We start from the raw sequence: 21,318 nt of genomic DNA on the forward strand, positions 1-21,318 counted from the left end.
ATTCATTGTCGCATGAAGTGAAACTGGAGAAAGACACCAGGTGCAGTGTCTGGTAAAGCAAAAGCAGGGTAAAGGGATCAAAAAGCACAAATAATTATGCTCAGAGTCCCATGGCATGCAGACAAGGGCTGCATGGGGGAGCAGAACCACATGAACAAAAGCCAAAAACCACTTTGCCACCACTCTCTTTTCTTCACACCATTCTCTGAATTGGGATCATCTACAAGGTTAAATTTGCAGGTCCTTTTCTGGTAGAGACAGCAGGTGTCATTATTGTTTTGATGGTCCAGTGTTATCTAAATTATTACAAAAGCTAATCATCCATGAATAAGATTCATAGAAGATGAAAAAGGTAGAGATGAGATGATAGGATTAAAACAGTCCAATATGTCTATTGGTTGGAGTCCACACACCATGATGAATCATCAAAAGTTATGGATGAAAATTAGTTCTAGCGCACTTTCTGATGTTAACATGTTCTTCTATCAAAGAGAACTTACGGCTACTGCGACTTCAAGATCATAGCAAGCTTCTTGTAGAAAGTTTTCGGGCGAAAGAAATTATCGGTAAAGATGATGCTGTCTGAGAAGTCATCATGTTCAAGAAAAAAATCATTTCAGATGCTCTGTAATGTTCATTCATTCATCAGCAACACATGTTATCATCCGAGGGATTTGATCGTGGAGATAGGAAGGACAGTAAAGCAATGCAGCATTGTCTCATTTTTGTGTTTGATGCTTGTTTTCATGACTGCCTTTTGACTTTCTTGGGAGAATATAAAGCAAAGAGTACACGCGAACATGCACGAGAATGAAGCAACCCTGATTGATCCTTTCCCCTTTACCAAAGCAAAAGAGAGATGCCATGAAACTTCATATCTTTGAAGAACGTATCTATAGATCAACATGCTTTCGCTACTCTTGCCTTTTGCCTCAATTGTCTTCTTGTCTCTTTCACCTTTCTTTCACTTTGCTTTTCTTTTGAGTCCCTTTATTTGGCGGTGGGTTCTTGGGGTACTTCAGGTCATTGTGACCTACCCAAAGTGAACTCCAGATTGAGTTTGCATGGGCTCAATGTCTCCGACAGGCATGATGAGTTCAAATCTGAATACATTTCCATTCTTTTTGGTTGCAGGTCCTTCTGCAGAAGAAATAAAACATCATATTGGGGTTTGTGATGTTTATATGAACGAAAGATTAGCTATATCTATCTGAAATGCTAATTTGGTACCTTAAATGAATGCATACTCCCAGTGTTGGATTCATCACAAGGTATGGTGGCAGTGAGGCAGCCTTCCCTGTTGCAAATGAAACCGCAAGAAAGACCATGGGAATCAGTACATGCAAGATGTAGACATTTAATAGCTTATTGAAGGAAATCTCAGTTCCATGCCATGACCAATTAGCCACAAAAAGAAGATGCAAGGAAGCTCGGAGGACATTTGCAAGATTAAAAGGGAAAAAAGAAAGGTACCCACAGTCAGATCTGTCCCTTTTGGAACAGATTTTTCAGATGAGTCTGTGTCTTGGAACAAAAGTGTCACTGTGGTGTCCTTTCTGAACTATGCAAATGGATCATATCATCATCATGAAGGATCAAATGTTCATGAGATCCTGGACAGATGGAACAAAGCTATGATACATGCTGCCTTTTCTGAGCATCTATGTGGAGATCAACAGTGGAAAGTTAAAAAGGAGCAGAAGAGAGGCTTTGACGAACCTAAAGGGCCCATAAGATTGATGCAAGAAAGAGGAGATCACAGACTCTGACTACAATGAGAAGCAAATCCCCAAACCATTCTTGTTTACATTCTTAGCTTCTGGTCTTAAGTGCATATAAGGAACGAGCAAGCAATGGTTATCCTCACCGGTGATAGCTAGTGATCATCTGTTCCATGAAGAGAAACTTTGCAATGGGCACATAGCAATTTGTTTCTTTGCTTATGACACGATTGAGAACATGTTATTGACATTGATGAAGAGGTGCTCAAAATACAAACCATGTCCAGACATGGTTCTCAACTGAAAGAATGTCAAGTACGAACACAGACACCTATACGTGCATGTCTATTACCCAAGAGAAAGAAAGAGGATAGGGGAAGCTCACACATGTCAGTCTACCTCCAGAACATGGATCGTCTTGCAGTACAAACATAGTGACAGAAATGAATCAATGTAATCACCTAAGAGCAAAAGAAATCATGTTTATGCCATACAATTACAGGAAAACAAACTCGTCATCACCTTGAAGGATTGCTCCATAGACCACTGATGTGAGTGGTGCTGTGATGTGCAGCTGATGACCAACCATGTTGAGCAGATGATCCCAACCTATGGGGATTTGGGTTATCTAGCAAATTATCATCACAGATCTCTCCAGCTGACTCGTTCTCAAATCCATCAGATTGACCTACAGCAAAGAGCGAGAAAAAACCTAAGCAAGAAGCTTTCTAAACTGGAAAATATAGAGACAAATAAATACACGTTTCTTAAATTACCTGAAGAAACTGCTGGTTTATCTGTGTTCTTCAGAGTCCGATACATCTGCAGTCATCCATATCATCATGATCATTTGTTGACATTGGGATTATAGGTCATTTCCATGTCTAAATTGCTGCAGGAAAGACACCTAAAGCTTCCCCTTGTCCTATTTTTAGCCATTGATGCAGTTCTAAGGTACACTTGATTCATCTTTGTTGTTCTTAAAGCTTGAGCCAATCAGTGGACTTTTCTCTCTTTTTTGGTGGTGTTAACCTCCTCTCTTTCCCTACAGTAGCCTGTCTATGTTCCCTATGCAAAAGCTGCTGCAATGCTCCCCCAACACACACACACACACAAAGAGAGAGAGAGAGAGAGAGAGAGAGAGAGGCAATGGAAGGGACGGATCTTCTCCTCTCCAAGTGCAACGGCAACCGGTCTTTGCTCATTAGGGAACATCGCATCAACCAAGTGGGAAAGGGATCGAATAATAGCAGCCGTAAGAGAACTCAGAAGAAGATTAGCGAGAAACCAATCAAATCCAAGAAAAGGTCGAGACTGCCTGATTCCTGTAAGTTCAAGAAAAATTCCTTTTTGCAGATTGTAAGAAACCAGAGATTTTGCTCACCTGCAAGTGAGATTTCACATGAGCCAAGGTGAGATCTTTCACATCCATGAGCTCAAGAACTGACTTGGGCGTCGCTCCTAAGCTCCAAGACAGTCAAACATGCGTTGGTCAGAAATCCCTTCATCGATCTGAAACGAATAACTGAGACAAGAAGGCAACGGGAAGTGGATAGTACTCTCATGGCCTCCCAGTAGCTCCACGGCATGGACGAAGCGGGCATGAAGCGTGGAGGTCCACCGCATCCTCGGTGCTCTCGTGCTCCGTTTAGCTGAGAACCTCGACGGCAAGAATCTCAGTCTGGACAAGCTTTGTGTTGTGGCGAAGGGAGCGAAATTGGAGGTGGAAGAAGAGTCACACAAGTGGTGCTGCTGACGCAGTGGGACTAGAGGAAAGGAAGGTGGGTTGTGGTAGACCGGGATTCCCCTTATGGGCTTCAGCAAGCCGAGGTCTTCGTGATAGTCTTCTGATAGTAGTGGGTGGTGGTGGTGGTGGAAGTGGAGATGGTGATGGTGGTGGCGAGGGTGAGGGTGGAGGCGGGGAAGCAGGCTGTTCCTTGAGTCGCCGGAGTAGGTGGCACTTGGGTTAGCTAAGGAGAGAGTGATGTCGTCGGCCTTTGCCGTGCAAGGGTTGGTGATGTTCTTGTTGATACTCTTGCTGGTCGAGTCCAATGACCTCCTCCAAAACCCTAAGTCGATGCTCTCATCAGGCTTCCTCCATGTTGATGCTGGCGTGGTGTTTGGTGGGCTGATTTGGTGCGATAAATCTGGCTGTGTTGGGAAGAGCTCCATTTGTGCTAACCTTCAGATCTCTTCTTCTTCTTCTCCTCCTCCTCCTCCTTCTCTCTCTTTCTTTCTCCTCCTCCTCCCCTTCCTCCTGCTTCTTCTTCTTTTTCTCGTTCTTTCTTCTTCTCCTTCTTTTCCTCCTCCTACGATTCCTTCTTCTTCTCTTTCTCTTTATTTCTTCTCGTCCTCCACCTCCTCTTCCTCCTCCTGCTTCTTCTTCTCTTTCTCGTTCCCTCTTTCTTCTTCTCCTTCTTTTCCTCTTCCTCCTCCTGCTTCTCCCTCTTCTCTTTCTCTTTCTCGTTCTCTCTTCTTCTCCTTCTTTTCCTCCTCTTCCTCTTTCTTCTCCTCCTCCTTCTTCTCCTTCTTCTTCTTCTTCTTCAGCTTTTATCTATCTGCTGTGGTAAATGTTGAGGTAAACTTGGGCGTACTTGTTGGACGATCTGTGGAATAAGAGGCCTGTTCATATGGGTATGATGTAGAGGAATTTGTCTGGGAATGATGGCGGTGTAATGACAAAAGCTTCTGATGTCTGGGTTGTATGCAGTGTTAGCATGGAAAGTAAAAAAACATTGTGGGGGTAAACAAGCATGATTTGAAGACAAAGTCAGTTTCTTGCTTTCCACAGGTTACTATGTCCCAGAAAATGACACTTCATTGGGTGTCTCTATATGAGTGATATGGGCTTCATGATCATATTCCCTTTCACTTGTTTCCTTTATGAATTATATGAAAGTGAACCCTACTGTACATGGATTACTATTGCTCCCAGCCAAACTGCACCATTCAATTGTAATGCTTTTCACATCATTTCTCACTGATAATTTGGAAAATTGGAGATCCTCCTCATTGTGATAAATTAGACACATTGATCATGAAAGAGAAACAAACACCTGCCAATTTTGTTCCTTCTTTTTTGCTCTTAATCATCAGCTATTTTGCCAGCAAAATTCACATACTTCAATGAGAGACTGGTAGGTGATTCAGAAAAGTGGTTCTCAGAAAACTTTTAGGAAGAAAAGGCAAACTGAAGGAAGAAAGGAAAAAGGGGGTTCATGAAACTAGTAAGTAGAACAACTAATATTCTATGGTGGCATTGTCTTATGGACACCAAGAAGACTAGGAAGCATGCATGGTTAAACTGTTCTTCCAATCATTTTACCTGCTATGATCCTGCAAATTTACTGTCTTATGGGCTCATAGTTGACACACTATATTTCTATTTGATGGTAGTACAAAGAAGAACAGTCCTTAAATTGCCTAATGAATTATATTTATACATATAAATAATATTATAAGCATCAATAACTTAATTTGTAATATTATCCTCATGCTCTAAAAAAAATATTTTTTTGTTCTTTTTTTAATTAAGACAGGCATCTCTTGCACATCTTTTGTGTTGCGTTACATATCTTGCATAGAGTTTGGATGTGTGAGTAAAAAATATATAAAATTATATAAAAATAAGCTTTGCCAAGAACTCCATTTTAAATGTCTGATTCTTCAGCAATAAATTCTTCTTTTCTATAATCACTTGATCTGACTTGCTATGAAAATAACATATGCAAGAAATAATTACTTCTAGAAGAAGAAAATAAATCTTGAAAGAGTCAGAACCCTAGAAATTTCCTTTTAATATTGTTACGGTGTGTACATATATATATATATATATATATATATATATATATATATATATATATATATATATATATATATATATATATATATATGGTGATAGTTTTGAGATCAAACAAGATATCATTTTCTTTGGTTTGTTCAAAGTCTGGAAATTTAATAGCTCCATAGTCATGTGAACAGTGTGTTAAAAGCCAGTTGCCCATACTTTAAATGAGGATTGCTGATAGGTGGTCCATATCAGTCGGTGCAACATCAGTTTTACCTGAGATGATAAAAAAAAAAGAAAAATCTTTCTTTTGCATACATACCTCTTTGATGTTTGTAAACACACCCTTTGAAAGTTCATATTCTTTATATATACCGTTTATGTAGTCTTAACTCAAAAGTTCATGTTTACGCTTGAGAAAGAGTTTTGGGACTCTACACAGACATAGGACTGAAGAAAGAGTAAAAAAAAAAAAAATTCATATATAATCAATCCTACATAATCTTGAATATTATCATAGATCAAATATTATAATGTAAGCAAAAGTTCATAAATTTATAGAGATATATTATGTAAAAACAGAATATATTGTGGCTTTGTCAAGATCATACAAAGATGAGAATAGAGAAGGCTAATTTTTGTTTTATGACAGTATGAGTAAGGAAATAATTAAAATTAATTTTATTAATTATATAAATAAGTTAGAAATTATATTAATTAATTTATTTCCAGGTAAGTGATATGAATTTTAGAAAGTAAATAGTTTAAATTTTATTTTTAAGTTTGAATTATAAGAAATAAATATTATAATCCTATCTTTGTGTGTATAAAAGTAAAATAAAAATAAATTAAAATTATAAATTAATTTATTATTAATTTTTGGGGAGAGTTCATCTTCTCCTGTGCTCCTCCCAAATTCCTTGAGAGGATTCCGAATGAGAGATAGGACTATTTATTTTTTAAATCAATTTTGATTCATGTATTGAAATTTTTGATATTATGATTATTAAAATTTTATGATTCGTGGATAGGATCATTATTCTTTTCTAATTAACTTTCATTCATGATATCTTTGATATTATGATTATTAAAATTTTATAATCTATAATAATATTTTAATTTTAAATTTTATAATTAATAAATATTGTGTTGGGAAATCATGGGGGGCGACATCATATGCGTAGTGGAAGAACAAGAAAACAAAAATCCCCGATTCCCAAAAAAATGTTCGTCGTCGTGCGAAGATTGGTGCGCAAAAATCCGCAAAACACAAAACTGCGTATAGAGATTGTGTTACCTAGGGAGATCGTATATCCCTGTTTCCTTGCAGATCCTTAGGAGAGGGTGAAGGAGGTCAAGCGTCCTCCTCTCTAGCGGTGATCCATACAGCAGGGTTGCGACGACCCTCCTCAAAGCTCCAGGCCTACTTTGAGGTGGAGAGGGAGAGGAGAATAGGAAAGGCAAGCAAAGACTCTAGCCTATGAGGCTGTGAATCCCTCCTATTTATAGAGATCCCGTGTCAAACCCTAATGGGTCCTTCCCTAGTGGGTATTGAATCTGCATCCAATAAGACAAGGGCTCCGTCGGATATCTCATATCCGAACCTCTACTCATCGCAATGCCTACCATATGTGTGTGACCCTTTAAGCCCAATATCGAGCTGGTCGTGATTCATACCTGTAACTCCTTCTAACTCAGTGAATTATTATCTCTGTAATAATTCACTCGACTCATCGATTACGGACGTACTATGCCACTACGCCGTAGTCCCTAGACGATACAGGGGAATCCAATCCATTGGACCTGTTTGTCTTCAGTTACCATGTACCTATAGTCCATCATCCATCTAATATCCCAGAGACCGTATATCGAGCATGGTGCTGTCAGACCCATACGGTTTCTACTCAAGTCTCGCTCTAATCGGATTCTCCCGGAGAACTCTTTCTCTCTCAACCCGAATGACCCTGGCCAGGGATTTGTCTGAGCAAGAACACATGGGATATTCCTCTCATGACGCCGAGAGTGGATGATCCTCTGTCGACACTCAATAGCCCTCGTAAGGTCGACTACCACTCCCAATGACCAGCTGTACTAGATCTGGGACAGCTAAACCTATAAGTCTAGTATCAAAGAGTGGAGAACTCATACAGGACATCCTTGGTGTCTCAAGTCTAAGGACCAGATACACCACTAGGACTACGGAATCACTGTCTGACAATAAGGCATCATCAACCATCCAGCATTCCGTAAGCGGATCAATCAGTGAACTCATTCTCCAATGAGCACCTGTACTGTATCCCTAGTGTCCCTACACGAGCAGCTATGAGACCAGCTGCATCCATCATATGGACGGGTATACAGCACACCAGTCTATCCGGTTATCACGATGTCCCTCTCGAGTAACCTATGACCGGGATTATTTAGGATATGTGTTTAAAGGTGAATCGATCTCATTATCGTGATCTCATCACGATCCGATTCCCATTGCACAAATCCAAGGACATCAAAATATCATTTATGCAATAGTTATAAAGTGATATACGCCAAAATATAATAAGCAAAAAGATTCTGTATCAAGTCACACGTGCCATCACTCATGTGATTGGCTTGTTGGGCACCTATGACTAGCAATCTCCCACTTGACCTAAAGCCAATCACCTATGTGTCTGATCCCCATCAGACTCCTGTGACACTCAAAGACAATCTGAGACAACGGCTTTGTCAGTGAATCTGCAATGTTATCTTCGGATGGAACTCTTTCCACTGCTACATCTCCTCGGGTCACGATCTCTCTGAAAATGTGGAACCTCCTCAGAACATTTCTGATGAGACCCGGGTTCCCTTATTTGAGTAATCGCCCCATAGTTGTCGCAATATAAGGAAGTCGACTTCTCGCTATTCGGAACGACTCCCAAATCTGTGATGAACATCTTCACCCAGACTCCCTCTTTTGCTACATCTGATGCAGCAATGTACTCCGCCTCTGTGGTCGAGTCAGCAGTGGTATCTTGCTTGGAACTCTTCCAGCACACTGCTCCTCCATTCAAGGTGTACACATACCCTGAATTCGACTTGCTATCATCAACATCAGACTGAAAACTTGAGTCAGTGTAGCCTTCAACCTTAAGGCTATTACCTCCATATACTAGTAAAAGATCCTTAGTCCTTCTCAAGTACTTAAGGATACACTTTACTGCTTTCCAGTGCTCCAAGCCTGGATCCGCCTGATACCTGCTCGTGACACTAAGAGCATGCGCTATATCAGGCCTAGTACATAGCATGGCATACATGATAGACCCTATTGCTGAGGCATAAGGTATCATATCCATGTTCGCCCTTTCTTCTGGAGTCTTTGGGGACATACTCGTAGAAAGCGATATCTCATGTCTCATCGGTATGAGACCTCTCTTGGAATTTTCCATGCCAAACCTTTTGATAATAGTTTCTATGTACCTGGACTGGGACAAGCCAAGCATCCTCTTGGATCTATCTCTATAGATTCTAATCCCCAAGATATAAGATGCTTCCCCTAAGTCCTTCACGGAGAAGTGTCTAGATAACCAAGCCTTTACTGTGGATAGCATTCCTATGTCATTCCCAATGATGAGGATGTCATCCACATATAACACCAAAAAGGTGATAGCGCTCCTACTTACCTTTCTGTATACACAAGGCTCATCTTCGTTCTTAACGAAGTCATAAGATCTGATTGCCTCATCAAATCTTATGATCCAACTTCGGGAAGCTTGCTTTAGTCCATAAATGGATCTAAGCAACCTACACACCTTATCTGGGCAGTTCTTGGACACGAATCCCTCAGGTTGCATCATATACACCTCCTCCTCGAGGTTCCCATTAAGGAATGCGGTTTTCACATCCATCTGCCAGATCTCATAATCATAGTGTGTTGCAATAGCCAATAGAATTCTGATGGATTTTAGCATTGCTACGGGTGAGAAAGTTTCGTCGTAGTCAACACATTGCCTTTGACGATACCCCTTAGCCACTAGCCTTGCTTTATAGGTCTCTACCTTTCCATCTACTCCGATCTTTTTCTTAAAGATCCACTTGCAACCGATGGGTACAATACCTTCGGGCGCATCAACTAGGTTTCAAACCTTATTGGAGTACATAGAATCCATCTCAGAATTCATGGCTTCTTTCCACTTCCCGGAGTCTATACTCATAATAGCCTCCTCGTAGGTCTGAGGATCAATATCCTCTACATCCTCTGCTCTAATATGTCCCACATATCTCTCAGGAGGATGAGATACTTTATCAGACCTGCGTAAAGTTGATACTTGTGTATTAGGTACCTGAACAGACTCGGGCTGTAGAGTGGTGCTTGAACTTGGTTCTCCAACCTCGCTCAATTCTATCATTCTCCCACTGTCTCCGTCAAGAATGTGTTCCTTCTCAAGGAACACTGCTCTCTTAGCTACAAAGACCTTTTGGTCCTCGAGATGATAGAAATAATACCCACAAGTTTCCTTGGGGTATCCCACAAATTTGCATCGCTCTGTCCTTAATTCTAACTTATCGGGGTTGTGTCTTCTAACATGGGCAGGGTAGCCCCAAATCTTAACAACCTTAAGATCAGGCTTCTTCCCTTTCCATATCTCATATGGTGTAGACACTACCGACTTAGTTGGAACTCTATTCAGAAGGTAAGCTGCGGTTTCTAGGGCATATCCCCAGAATGAGATGGGTAGGTCAGCGAAACTCATCATGGACCGTACCATATCTAATAATGTACGATTTCTCCTTTCAGAGACACCAATGAGCTGAGGTGTATAAGGAGGTGTCCATTGGGATAATATCCTATGGTCCTTGAGGAACTGAGTAAACTCTGTACTTAAGTATTCACCTCCTCGATCTGATCGAAGAGTTTTGATACTCTTTCCAGTCTGGTTCTCCACCTCATTCTTATACTCTTTGAATTTCTCAAAGGCCTCGGACTTGTACTTCATTAAGTACACATGTCCATACCTTGAGAAATTATCAGTAAATGTAATGAAGTAGGAGTAACCTCCAATGGCATGAGTTGACATGGGTCCACATACATCACTATGTATGAGTTCCAACAACTCATTGGCTCTCTCTCCAGTTCTACTAAATGGAGATTTGGTCAGTTTTCCACGAATGCAAGGCTCACAAGTTGTATATGACATATAGTCGAATGGATCTAGATATCCATCATTTAGCAACTTTTGAATCCTTCTTTCATGGATGTGACCTAGCCTACAATGCCACAGGTATGCACTGTTCAACTCATCTCGTTTCCTTTTGGACACATTTACATTCATGATATGTGGAGTGGTGTCTAACATAAATAAACCATTATGCAATGTTCCTTTCGTGATGATATTATCATCTAATAATATCGAACAACCATTGTTCTCAAAAACAAATTTATATCCACTAACTATTAAACATGAAATGGAGATAATGTTTTTGATAATAGAAGGAACAAAATAACATGCATCTAATGCAATAAAAGCTCCACTAGGCAGATGTAGGGCGACCTCGCCAACAGCTAATACAGCAACTTTTGCTCCATTACCCATCTTGAGGTCCATCTCGCCTCTCTCTAGTCTCCTAGGCCTTGCCAGAACCTGCAACGAATTGCATATATGATAAGCACTACCGGTATCCAATACCCATGTGTTATTATAAGAGTCTGACAAATGGAGACTGATCATGAATGTACCTGAAGCTTCATCAAGCTTTTGTTTCGCCCTTTCTGCAAGGTACTCTTTGTAGTTTCTCTTCCAATGCCCATCTTTACCACAGTGGAAGCCCTGGCTTTTGTCCTTTGCTGGGTCTTTCTTAGCAATCTTTGCTTTACCTTGTTTGCCCTTGCCCTTTCCCTTCTTAAGGGACCTTTCTGCTTTCCTTTTCTTTCTGGTCTCACCAGTGTAGAGAACTGGCTTCTCTTTCTTAATAGTACTCTCTGCCTCCCTCAACATATTGAGGAGCTCTAGGAGAGTCACCTCAAGCTTGTTCATATTAAAATTCATTATGAACTATGAAAAGGAATCTGGTAGGGACTGAAGCACAATGTCCACACACAAGTTATCCTCTAGGACCATTCCTAGACCTGTGAGTTTCTCTATCCACTCAATCATCTTTAGGACATGGTTCTGAACCGGTGTCCCCTCAGTCATCCTAGCGCGGAAAAGGCTCTTGGATATCTCATATCGTTGAGTCCTTCCCTGTTCCTCAAACAATTTGCGGACATGTAAGAGAATGGATATGGCATCCATCTTTTCATGTTATCTCTGTAACTCTGGAGTCATAGAGCCCAACATATAGCACTGAGCAAGAGTGGAGTCATCAATGTACTTCATGTAGCGAGCGATCTCATCCTCGCTTGCCCCTTCTTCGGGCGTAGGCATCACTGTATCAAGGACGTACACAATTTTCTCCGCTGTGAGAACAATTCTCAAGTTACGGAGCCAATCCGTATAATTTGGACCAGTGAGGTGGTTGACATCAAGTATGTCACGTAAGGGATTTGAAAGCGACATTTTCTGAAAATAAAGATGTAGCAGAAATGAATAACATGCAGATTTTGCAAGAAATAAACTATCAAGATATGGACTTCTATCTTAATATGCTCCCACTATTTTACTAACGAGTCACGCGACACCCTCAGCACGTGAAACGGAAGTCTCCGGCAGACTTCTAGTGGGGATCAGGATCCAATCAGCGTCTTAGTGTAACCTCGAGGGACTCGACCAATCACACTAAGCCTAAAATGTAGGCAACTCTTGCCGATCACAACTCCTTGTGATTCTCGTCCTGTTCGGCCTCCGAATCACCATGGCCTCGAGGGACTCGACCAACCATGATGCTCAGTTAAGTCAACACCTTCGTTACAAGATGAGTCTGATTTGATGATATACCCTCGAGGGACTCGACCAAGCATACCATGCCCTCAGGTCACCGGTGACATCTCTATGTCGTAAGCAAGATAGCGAATCGCGATATAGGTGAGTCTCGAGGGACTCGACCAACTCAACCTACACCGGGAATTGGTTCCTACTCATAACGATGGAAGACCACGTGGGTCAATCTAATTGCCTCACGTTTACCGACTTAATATTATCGAGAGATGTTTCTATAATTTGGTCTCCTAATATGACATGTCACACATATACATATTTAATATATATCTACATCGCATGCAAATATATATACATATCTAGTATGTGTATAAGCAATCACATCAGATGATCATGGACCACAACCTAATATGATTAGGCCCGAGCCAATAGGCCTAATCACTCACATCAAGATCTATGTGTGCAACGGTGCATCTCCATACCCTGTGATCGTCCATCTCATCCTCGTCGGTTCCGTCGACATCTTGATGCATCTCCATGCATCACGATCGTCTGTCTCGTGGGTCCTGCTATCGCATCCACGCTCCCGCTGCGCCTCCTCATGTGATTACAACTTAATCATAGGCACGTAGGCCCGACAATAAACGAGAAATATAATGGAAGTTCGCAGACCTCAATAATAATAATCACAAGTACACACATCACACGGTCTATGATCATCCGTCCACACATCATACATCACATGTATAAATAATCATCATCATGTAGGACTACTAGATAATAATAAAAATAATAATCAACTAAACCTTTTAATTAATTAATAATTTTCTAAAATCAGGGACATGTAGGAAATTTCTCAATTCCTAAGGGCATTTTCATAATTTGGACAAAAGACAAAAACTGGAATTTCTCAAATTCCGAGGGGCAAAACTATCTTTTGCCCAGAAAACCCTAATACCCTTTCCCCTTTTCGCTGCTGCCGCCGCCGCCACCCTACCGGCGGCGACCTGTGCGGCGGGGCGAGGGCCCTGCCGGCGGCGGCCTGTGCGGCGGGGTGAGGGCACTGCGCTGCGGGTGGGTGCCCCCTTCGGGCGCCGCTACCTCCGCAGACGGTGCTGTACCGCCGGGCGACCGCCCCTATGGGGGGGTTTCGCCCGCGGGAGCAGCGGCGGCAGGCGCCGCTGCCCTGCGATGCCTCTGCCCGTGTGCTGCCAGCCCCGCCAGCAGCAAGCCTGCTGCAAGCAGACCGCCGGCCGACTGCTGCAGGCACAGCGCTTGCGGATGCGCCGGCGCTGTGCTCCCTGGCTGCGGCTGCCGCTGCAGGTGGCTGCAGGCATGCAGATCGAGGGCAGCAACTATTACTGCCCTTCCTCGCTTTTGCGTCAACGATTTTGACGTCAATATTCTTCCTAAACACAACACACGCAGTTCAAAACCAATCATTCGCACGAATAACCTGGCTCTGATACCACTGTTGGGAAATCATGGGGGGCGACATCATATGCGCAGCGGAAGAACAAGAAAACAAAAATCCCCGATTCCCAAAAAAATGTTCGTCGTCGTGCGAAGATTGGTGCGCAAAAATCCGCAAAACACAAAACTATGTATAGAGATTGTGTTACCTAGGGAGATCGTATATCCCTGTTTCCTTGCAGATCCTTAGGAGAGGGTGAAGGAGGTCAAGTGTCCTCCTCTCTAGCGGTGATCCACACAACAGGGTTGCGACGACCCTCCTCAAAACTCCAGGCCTACTCTGAGGTGGAGAGGAAGAGGAGAATAGGAAAGGCAAGCAAAGACTCTAGCCTATGAGGCTGTGAATCCCTCCTATTTATAGAGATCCCGTGTCAAACCCTAATGGGTCCTTCCCTAGTGGGTATTGGATCTGCATCCAATAAGACAAGGGCTCCGTCGGATATCTCATATCCGAACCTCTACTCATCGCAATGCCTACCATATGTGTGTGACCCTCTAGGCCCAATATCGAGCTGGCCGTGATTCATACCTATCAGAACTCCTTCTAACTCAGTGAATTATTATCTCTGTAATAATTCACTCGACTCATCGACTACGGACGTACTAGGCCACTACGCCGTAGTCCCCAGACGATACAGGGGAATCCAATCCATTGGACCTGTCTGTCCTCAGTTACCATGTACCTATAGTCCATCATCCATCTAATATCCCAGAGACCGTATATCGAGCATGGTGCTGTCAGACCCATACGGTTTCTACTCAAGTCTCGCTCTAATCGGATTCTCTTGGAGAACTCTTTCTCTCTCAACCCGAATGACCCTGACCAGGGATTTGTCTGAGCAAGAACACATGGGATATTCCTCTTATGACGCCGAGAGTGGATGATCCTCTGTCGACACTCAATAGCCCTCGTAAGGTCGACTACCACTCTCAATGACCAGCTGTACTAGATCTGGGACAGCCAAACCTATAAGTCTGGTATCAAAGAGTGGAGCACTCATACAGGACATCCTTGGTGTCTCAAGTCTAAGGACCAGATACACCACTATGACTACGGAATCGCTGTCTGACAATAAGGCATCATCAACCATCCAGCATTCCGTAAGCGGATCAATAAGTGAACTCATTCTCAAATGAGCACCTGTATTGTATCCCTAGTGTCCCTACACGAGCAGCTATGAGACCAGCTGTATCCATCATATGGACGGGTATACAGCACACCAGTTTATCCGGTTATCACGATGTCCCTCTCGAGTAACTTATGACCGGGATTATTTAGGATATGTGTTTAAAGGTGAATCGATCTCATTATCGTGATCTCATCACGATCCGATTCCCATTGCACAAATCCAAGGACATCACAATATCATTTATGCAATAGTTATAAAGTGATATACGCCAAAATATAATAAGCAAAAAAATTCTGTATCAAGTCACACGTGTCATCACTCACGTGATTGGCTTGCTGGGCACCTATGACTAGCATATTGATAATTGATTTGTAACGTTAGAATGATTGCTTGATGGTCTCTTAAACTTAAATAAATTTTAAAATTGATTTAATTATTAAAATTATTAATTTTAAATTAAAATAATAGTTCTAATTTATTTAAGTAGATATATATTTTTTAAGAATTATATATGAATTTATATGATTTAATTAGTTTTAAATTTAAGAACATGAAACTAAATTATTTAATTCATGGATTTGAGTTTTTTTAATAATAAAAAATATTAAAATCTAATTTAATAAAATGGGTCAAATTAGGGGTCTAACTTGAGTTAGGCTAATTGATCAGACTAATCCATCTAGCCATATACAACAGAGCACATGTGATCATGCATAACACAACATATGCGATTAGATATAGTTTAACCAATATGATTAGGCATGACCTAATCTATGTGGTCAGATATGATCAAACCAATATGGCTAAGTATGATATAACCCATGTAGCTAAGTACAACTCAACTCATATAGTCAAGCATGACCTAATCTAGGTGGTCAAGCATAGCCCAACCAATATGGTTAGATATAACCTAACCTACGAGCCAAATATAACCCAGTTTAATAGTAAGACTCAACCTAACTTGTGAAGCTAAACTTGCTTAGCTATGTAATTGGTGTTAGACACATTATCATTTCTCTATCCAGTCAATTACACCTTAACCCAACCTGTTACTTGGGGTTATGTATGAATGAATAAATACAAATGAATGATTATGATTATTTATATATTATTACTGAGAGCATGTAAGGCGATTCCCTTTAAAGTTTAGTGAGCCATTAGACGATTCCTCCACTTTTTGTTTCGAGGAACATATCTCCACTTGAACGGGTGAGCGATATTACTCCATATGCTATTAAGGGTGCAATATGGTTCCTCTTCATCTGTCATTGAGAGGAATCAATCTTATAGAGTATTTCTTTTTATCTATTGTTGGGAGAGTGTCATCGAGTGTGATGTATACCTTTGTTATTTGACTATTATGTATGTCATTGAGATATATTACATGTGACACATGTACATTATTTTGTCTACTATATAAGAATTATTATTATTATTTATATATGAGTTTCACAATACATTGATTTGTTTTATTTCATATTAAATTATTAATATTTATATATGTTTCATGAAATTATTTTTATGATTTTTTAAGATTCCTATCAATATGTTTTTATCTTATATTTTTATTTTATTGATAATTTTTTGAAGGTTCTTACCAGCAAAATATCTGAAATTATTTTTATTAACATTCGTTGCTAACATATTTTTATCTTATATTTATTTTTAGAGTAATATACTACTGGGTTGAAGAGTTTTTTTTATCACTTGTTGTTCTACCAAGAACAACAAGTTGGAGATTTGAATTCGAAATAATTTTTTTAAATAAATTATTAATATTAAAATAATAATTTATTCTTTTATATAAATATGAGATGTGATAGTTGGAGATTAAATTACTTGGTAGGAAAATTTCTCAATGTCTTTGGAACACCATAAAGTTGTAATTTTGCCAATAGTTGATAAATATTAAGTGGATTAAACTATTACCATATAGTAAGAAAAGGAGGATATGAATAATTGGATCCATGAAAGTAGCAACATTTGCATTAGTCTCAGGCTTGTAGGTGGCTCGTAACTTTTATTTTCTATTACCTATTGTCTAATCCTATGTCCTTACATAACTTGAGAATTCCACTTATGCTTCAACGTTGATTAAGTTAATTTCTTTGAAATATATTCATTTACTTTTATCGTTTATGTGAAAGTCTCTGTCCTTTTTTCTTGAACCAAACTTAAAAGGAGCATAATATGGACAAGACAAAACTTACTTGTTTCACTCAGATATTTTCATTATAACATATTCTTTATACACCTCATCTCATCTTTCATGTCAACTCAACTCAACTCCTATCCATAACTCTTCGTGACCTCACGAATATATCTAATTCACTACAATGAATATGAACCACATTTCTGTGGAGACTTTTCTTCTCTCAAGAACCAAACTTAAATCATGAAGAAGTTGATGCACAGATGCTTGTGGACCAACTTGTCAGTATAAGAGTCTCTGGTTGGTGATTTCTTGACTTAAATTGCATTAAGATTGATCTTGTTGAAGAGTAATGGCTTTGCCTTCAACACTAATGTTCCTGGTGCACTTATTGTTCCAAGTGGGCCTTGTGAAAGGCCAGTAAACATACGCATTGCATCAATCTATGGAGACTCTGTACATTTAATACCTTGTCATTTGTTGAGGGGAAGCTTCTCCAAAACACTGTTTCCTCATTTCATACGTACAGACATTGCTCAAGACCAAGTCATGCCGATGTGTTACTTACTCATCATAGGACACTCGTCTTCCTGGAAGGTGATCTTCGATCGCCATGAAGTTGCTCGGGAGGAGCAGACAAGACAACGAGATGAAGCACTACTGAAACACGTCCCTGAGGAAGAAGCTCCTCCTGATGGGCATCGATCCGGTGACTCATCGCCGGACGACCACTGATAAAAGATCATGATCATGATAAGATTTGAATAACTAATTGATAATGATAGAAAAAATCTCTCCTAATTAACTGATAATGATAAAAAACAATCTCACCCTATAAATATTGCTCACTTTAATGAAATTGCATAATTCTTGCCGTGAGCAAAACTTATTTCTTCCTCATCTGGTGATTACAATCTAAAGCTTCTACCGAGAATATAGTAGATGAAAACCAAGTGCGAGGTAGCTTTCCGATGAAGTCGAAGTTTCTGAAGAGCACATTAGTGAGCCCTTGCCCTTCGAATCCCGAAAGTCACGTAGCCACAAGCGACTCCATCAAGGGCACATACGGCTTGATGAGTTTCCTCACCTATCGCCTTTTTCTATCACTGATCATTGCCTCTCTTCCATTGACTGTCGCTCTCTTCCCGAGCGCCCACTTCTATCCCAAGCATTCTCTACCAACGAAGCGCTCCCCCATCTTCCTCCGGTGGCTGCTCTTTGTTATCGCCACTGGCTGATCGATCTCCCTGCTTCCTCTTAATCCCATTGCTACCTATTACTGTTGTCGCTATAGTAGCAACGGTTGAGTTGATAGCCAATGAGTTCAACTCATAATGGACTTTAAAAGCCTATAGCCCACATCCCTTTTAACCTAAACCTAGATCTAATAAGGAGGTATGATGGCTGCCAAATAGAGGTTGAAAACTGTAGCAGGGGTAGAAAATTATAGTAGCAATGTGATTCAAAAAGAGGAGAAAAGAACAAAAAAAAATAAGAGAACAAAATGGAAGAAGACAACGATAATACATAGATATTGTTCTCAATCATCTAGACAGTATTCTCATCTCAAATTAGATCAGATCTATAGTAACTTTTTACTGTAATTAATTGGATAGATTTTGGATATTATGCACAATGATGTATTTCTTGTATTCTAGTTATTCTCTTGTAATTGTTATTTAGGTTTTGGGTAAGAGACTTTGAGATTTATATATTTATTATTCTTATAGTAGATTTTCTCTAGTTTACCTCATAGTTTTTACTCTTCATATTAGAGGGATTTTCCACATAAATCTTGATGTCCTATTTTATTATGATTTCATTTAATTCCTTTGCGTGTTACAACCTGTTTATATTTGTTCGTATATAAAGTTTGTTCTTCTTTATATCCAATCAATTGGTATCAAAGCAGGTTTTCGATGGTTTAATTTTTGTGTTCGAACATAGAGGCGAGTAGTGTTTCTCGCATGATTAGCTTGAATGAAATCAATTAGATGATATGAAAACAAAAAATGGAAGGTCTTTTGTATTACAAAGATTTACATAGACCTTTGTAAGAGGATAGTGCAAAGTCTATAACTTTGACAAATGATGAGCGGAAGAGGTTAGATCGAAAACCGATCAGGTTTATTCGATAATGGCTTGATGACAATGTCTTTTACTATGTTTTTACCGAAAGTTATGCATATTCTCTTTGAAAAAAGTTAGAAGATCTCTATGAAAGAAAAACAATTAGCAACAAAGCTTTTTTTGATCAAAAAACTTATAAACCTGAAATATAAAGAGGAGAGCATTTGAAATGAAATGTAGAGTATCATTAACCAATTATTCTTTTATGAAAATATCTCTTGATGATGAGTTGTATGCATTGTTACTTCTCAATTTATTATCAGAAAGTTGAAAGATATTGGTGGTTTTCCTTAGTAATTCTGCGCCAGATTGTCACGGATAAACTTCGAAACAGGATGTTTGATGTAATGCTTATGTATGTCCGTGTCTTTTGGTATGTTCATGTTTTGCACAGCATATAGAGGGATGGTCGAAGGCTTAATAGTCTCATTTTAGTTAGATTTGGTGGCCGCTTTAGGCTTGTAAATAAAAGTTATATCATGTGGACACTTATGAGAGATTTTCGATCTATAATTGACCATTTTGACCTTTTATTATGCAACTGTTCAGAGCTTGTAATGTATGTTTGTAATTTGCATTGTCTATGAAGTGTTTTCAGAAATGTTTGCTTGTGGATCCCGAATGAGGTGTTTTCTCTAACTCGTTCTCTCTTTTGTGGGTCCTAAGGGATCATAGGAGACTTCGGAGAGGCTAATCTTTACGGATGGACACGCAAGGATGCCGCACGACTTAGGCAAAATCAGCTAAGTCCGTAACAAGATAGTGTTGTTACCATGAGTTAAGAAAGAATTCAGCAATATCTTAGAATGATTTAGAGGCACTTATTTCAGATAATAGAGGAAGGTCAAAGTCCTCTATCACAAGATCATATGTATGCTTTCACAAGCCAAACTATCCAAAAAGTTTTGGGATGAGACTTAGAGGACAACAATTGATGTGATCAACTTGTCACCGTGTACAACCCTAGATGGTGATATTGTAAAACATGTATAGTTAGAGAAAGATGTTTCCTACAAGCATTTGAGAGTGTTTGGTTATCGTATAGTTGCATATATTCTAAACAATGAGAGGTCCAAGTTGGATGGTAAGATAAAAGAATATATTTTTCTTGGCTACTTACATGATCAGTATGGTTATAGGCTTTGGGATCCAAAAAAGCAGAAAGTGTTTAGAAGTAAAGATGTAGTCTTCTTTAAGGATCAAACCATTAAGGATTTGAAGAAGAATGTACCAACTAAGACTTCTACATAAGGATTAGTAGATTGTGACTCAATTACTCCTCTAGTATATCAAAGTGATGGGGGAGATGTGCAGAAAGATGTTGTAGAGCCCGATATTGATCTACATACAGGACATATTAAGCAAGGGGAGTAACTTCCGGTGAAACCTCAATTGAGAAGATCTTCTAGACAATGTTTATCTTCCAGAAGATACTCTATAGATAAGTATATTATGCTTACTAATATAGGTGAACCAGAGAGTTATCAAGAAGCAGTTGAAAGTGAGTAGAAAAATAAGTGGTTAGTTGTTATCCAGGAATAGATGAATGCTATGCAAAAGAACTACACATATAATTTGGTGCAACTACCAAAGAAAATGAAGGCCTTGAAGAACAAGTGATTTTTCAGGTTGAAGACTCAAGAATATTCTTCTCAACCAAAGTACAAAGCTAAATTAATTATGAAAGGTTTTGGTCAAAGAAAGGTATTGACTTTGAAGAGATTTTTTTTTCCTATTATTAAAATATCTTCTATTCGTATTGCTCTTAGTATTGCTGTTAGCTTGCAGTTAGAGGTTGAGTAGTTAGATGTGAAGACAAATTTCGTTTATGGTGATTTGGAAAAAGAAATTTATATGGAACAACTAAAAGACTTCAAAGTCAAAGGTAAAGAAAACTTTATCTGCAAGTTGAAGAAGAGCTTGTATGGGCTGAAGTAAGCTCCAAGATAGTGGTACGAAAAGTTTGATTTATTTATGATTGAAAATAGATATAAAAAACTATTTTAGTTTATTGTGTGTACATCAAATGCTTTAGTGAGGATTTTATTATTCTCTTATTTTATATTGATGACATGCT

The 21,318-nt window shown here is 39.5% G+C and overlaps 1 protein-coding gene across 1 annotated transcript; it reads right to left on the reverse strand.

Moving 5' to 3' along the window:
- Positions 1–598: 598 nt before the first annotated feature.
- On the reverse strand, positions 599–4,355 carry LOC135624478 (probable transcription factor KAN2). The gene is made up of 6 exons (XM_065128124.1): positions 3,281–4,355; positions 3,106–3,182; positions 2,498–2,543; positions 2,244–2,409; positions 1,231–1,297; positions 599–1,140 (listed from the first exon to the last, which is right to left on the reverse strand). Exons 1-6 carry the CDS (start codon positions 3,891–3,893, stop codon positions 1,024–1,026), a joined length of 1,086 nt encoding a protein of 361 aa, XP_064984196.1. The 5' UTR covers positions 3,894–4,355; the 3' UTR covers positions 599–1,023.
- Positions 4,356–21,318: the final 16,963 nt, after the last annotated feature.

This window comes from Musa acuminata, chromosome BXJ2-10 (genome assembly GCF_036884655.1).
Source record: "Musa acuminata AAA Group cultivar baxijiao chromosome BXJ2-10, Cavendish_Baxijiao_AAA, whole genome shotgun sequence".
Lineage (NCBI taxonomy): Eukaryota > Viridiplantae > Streptophyta > Magnoliopsida > Zingiberales > Musaceae > Musa > Musa acuminata.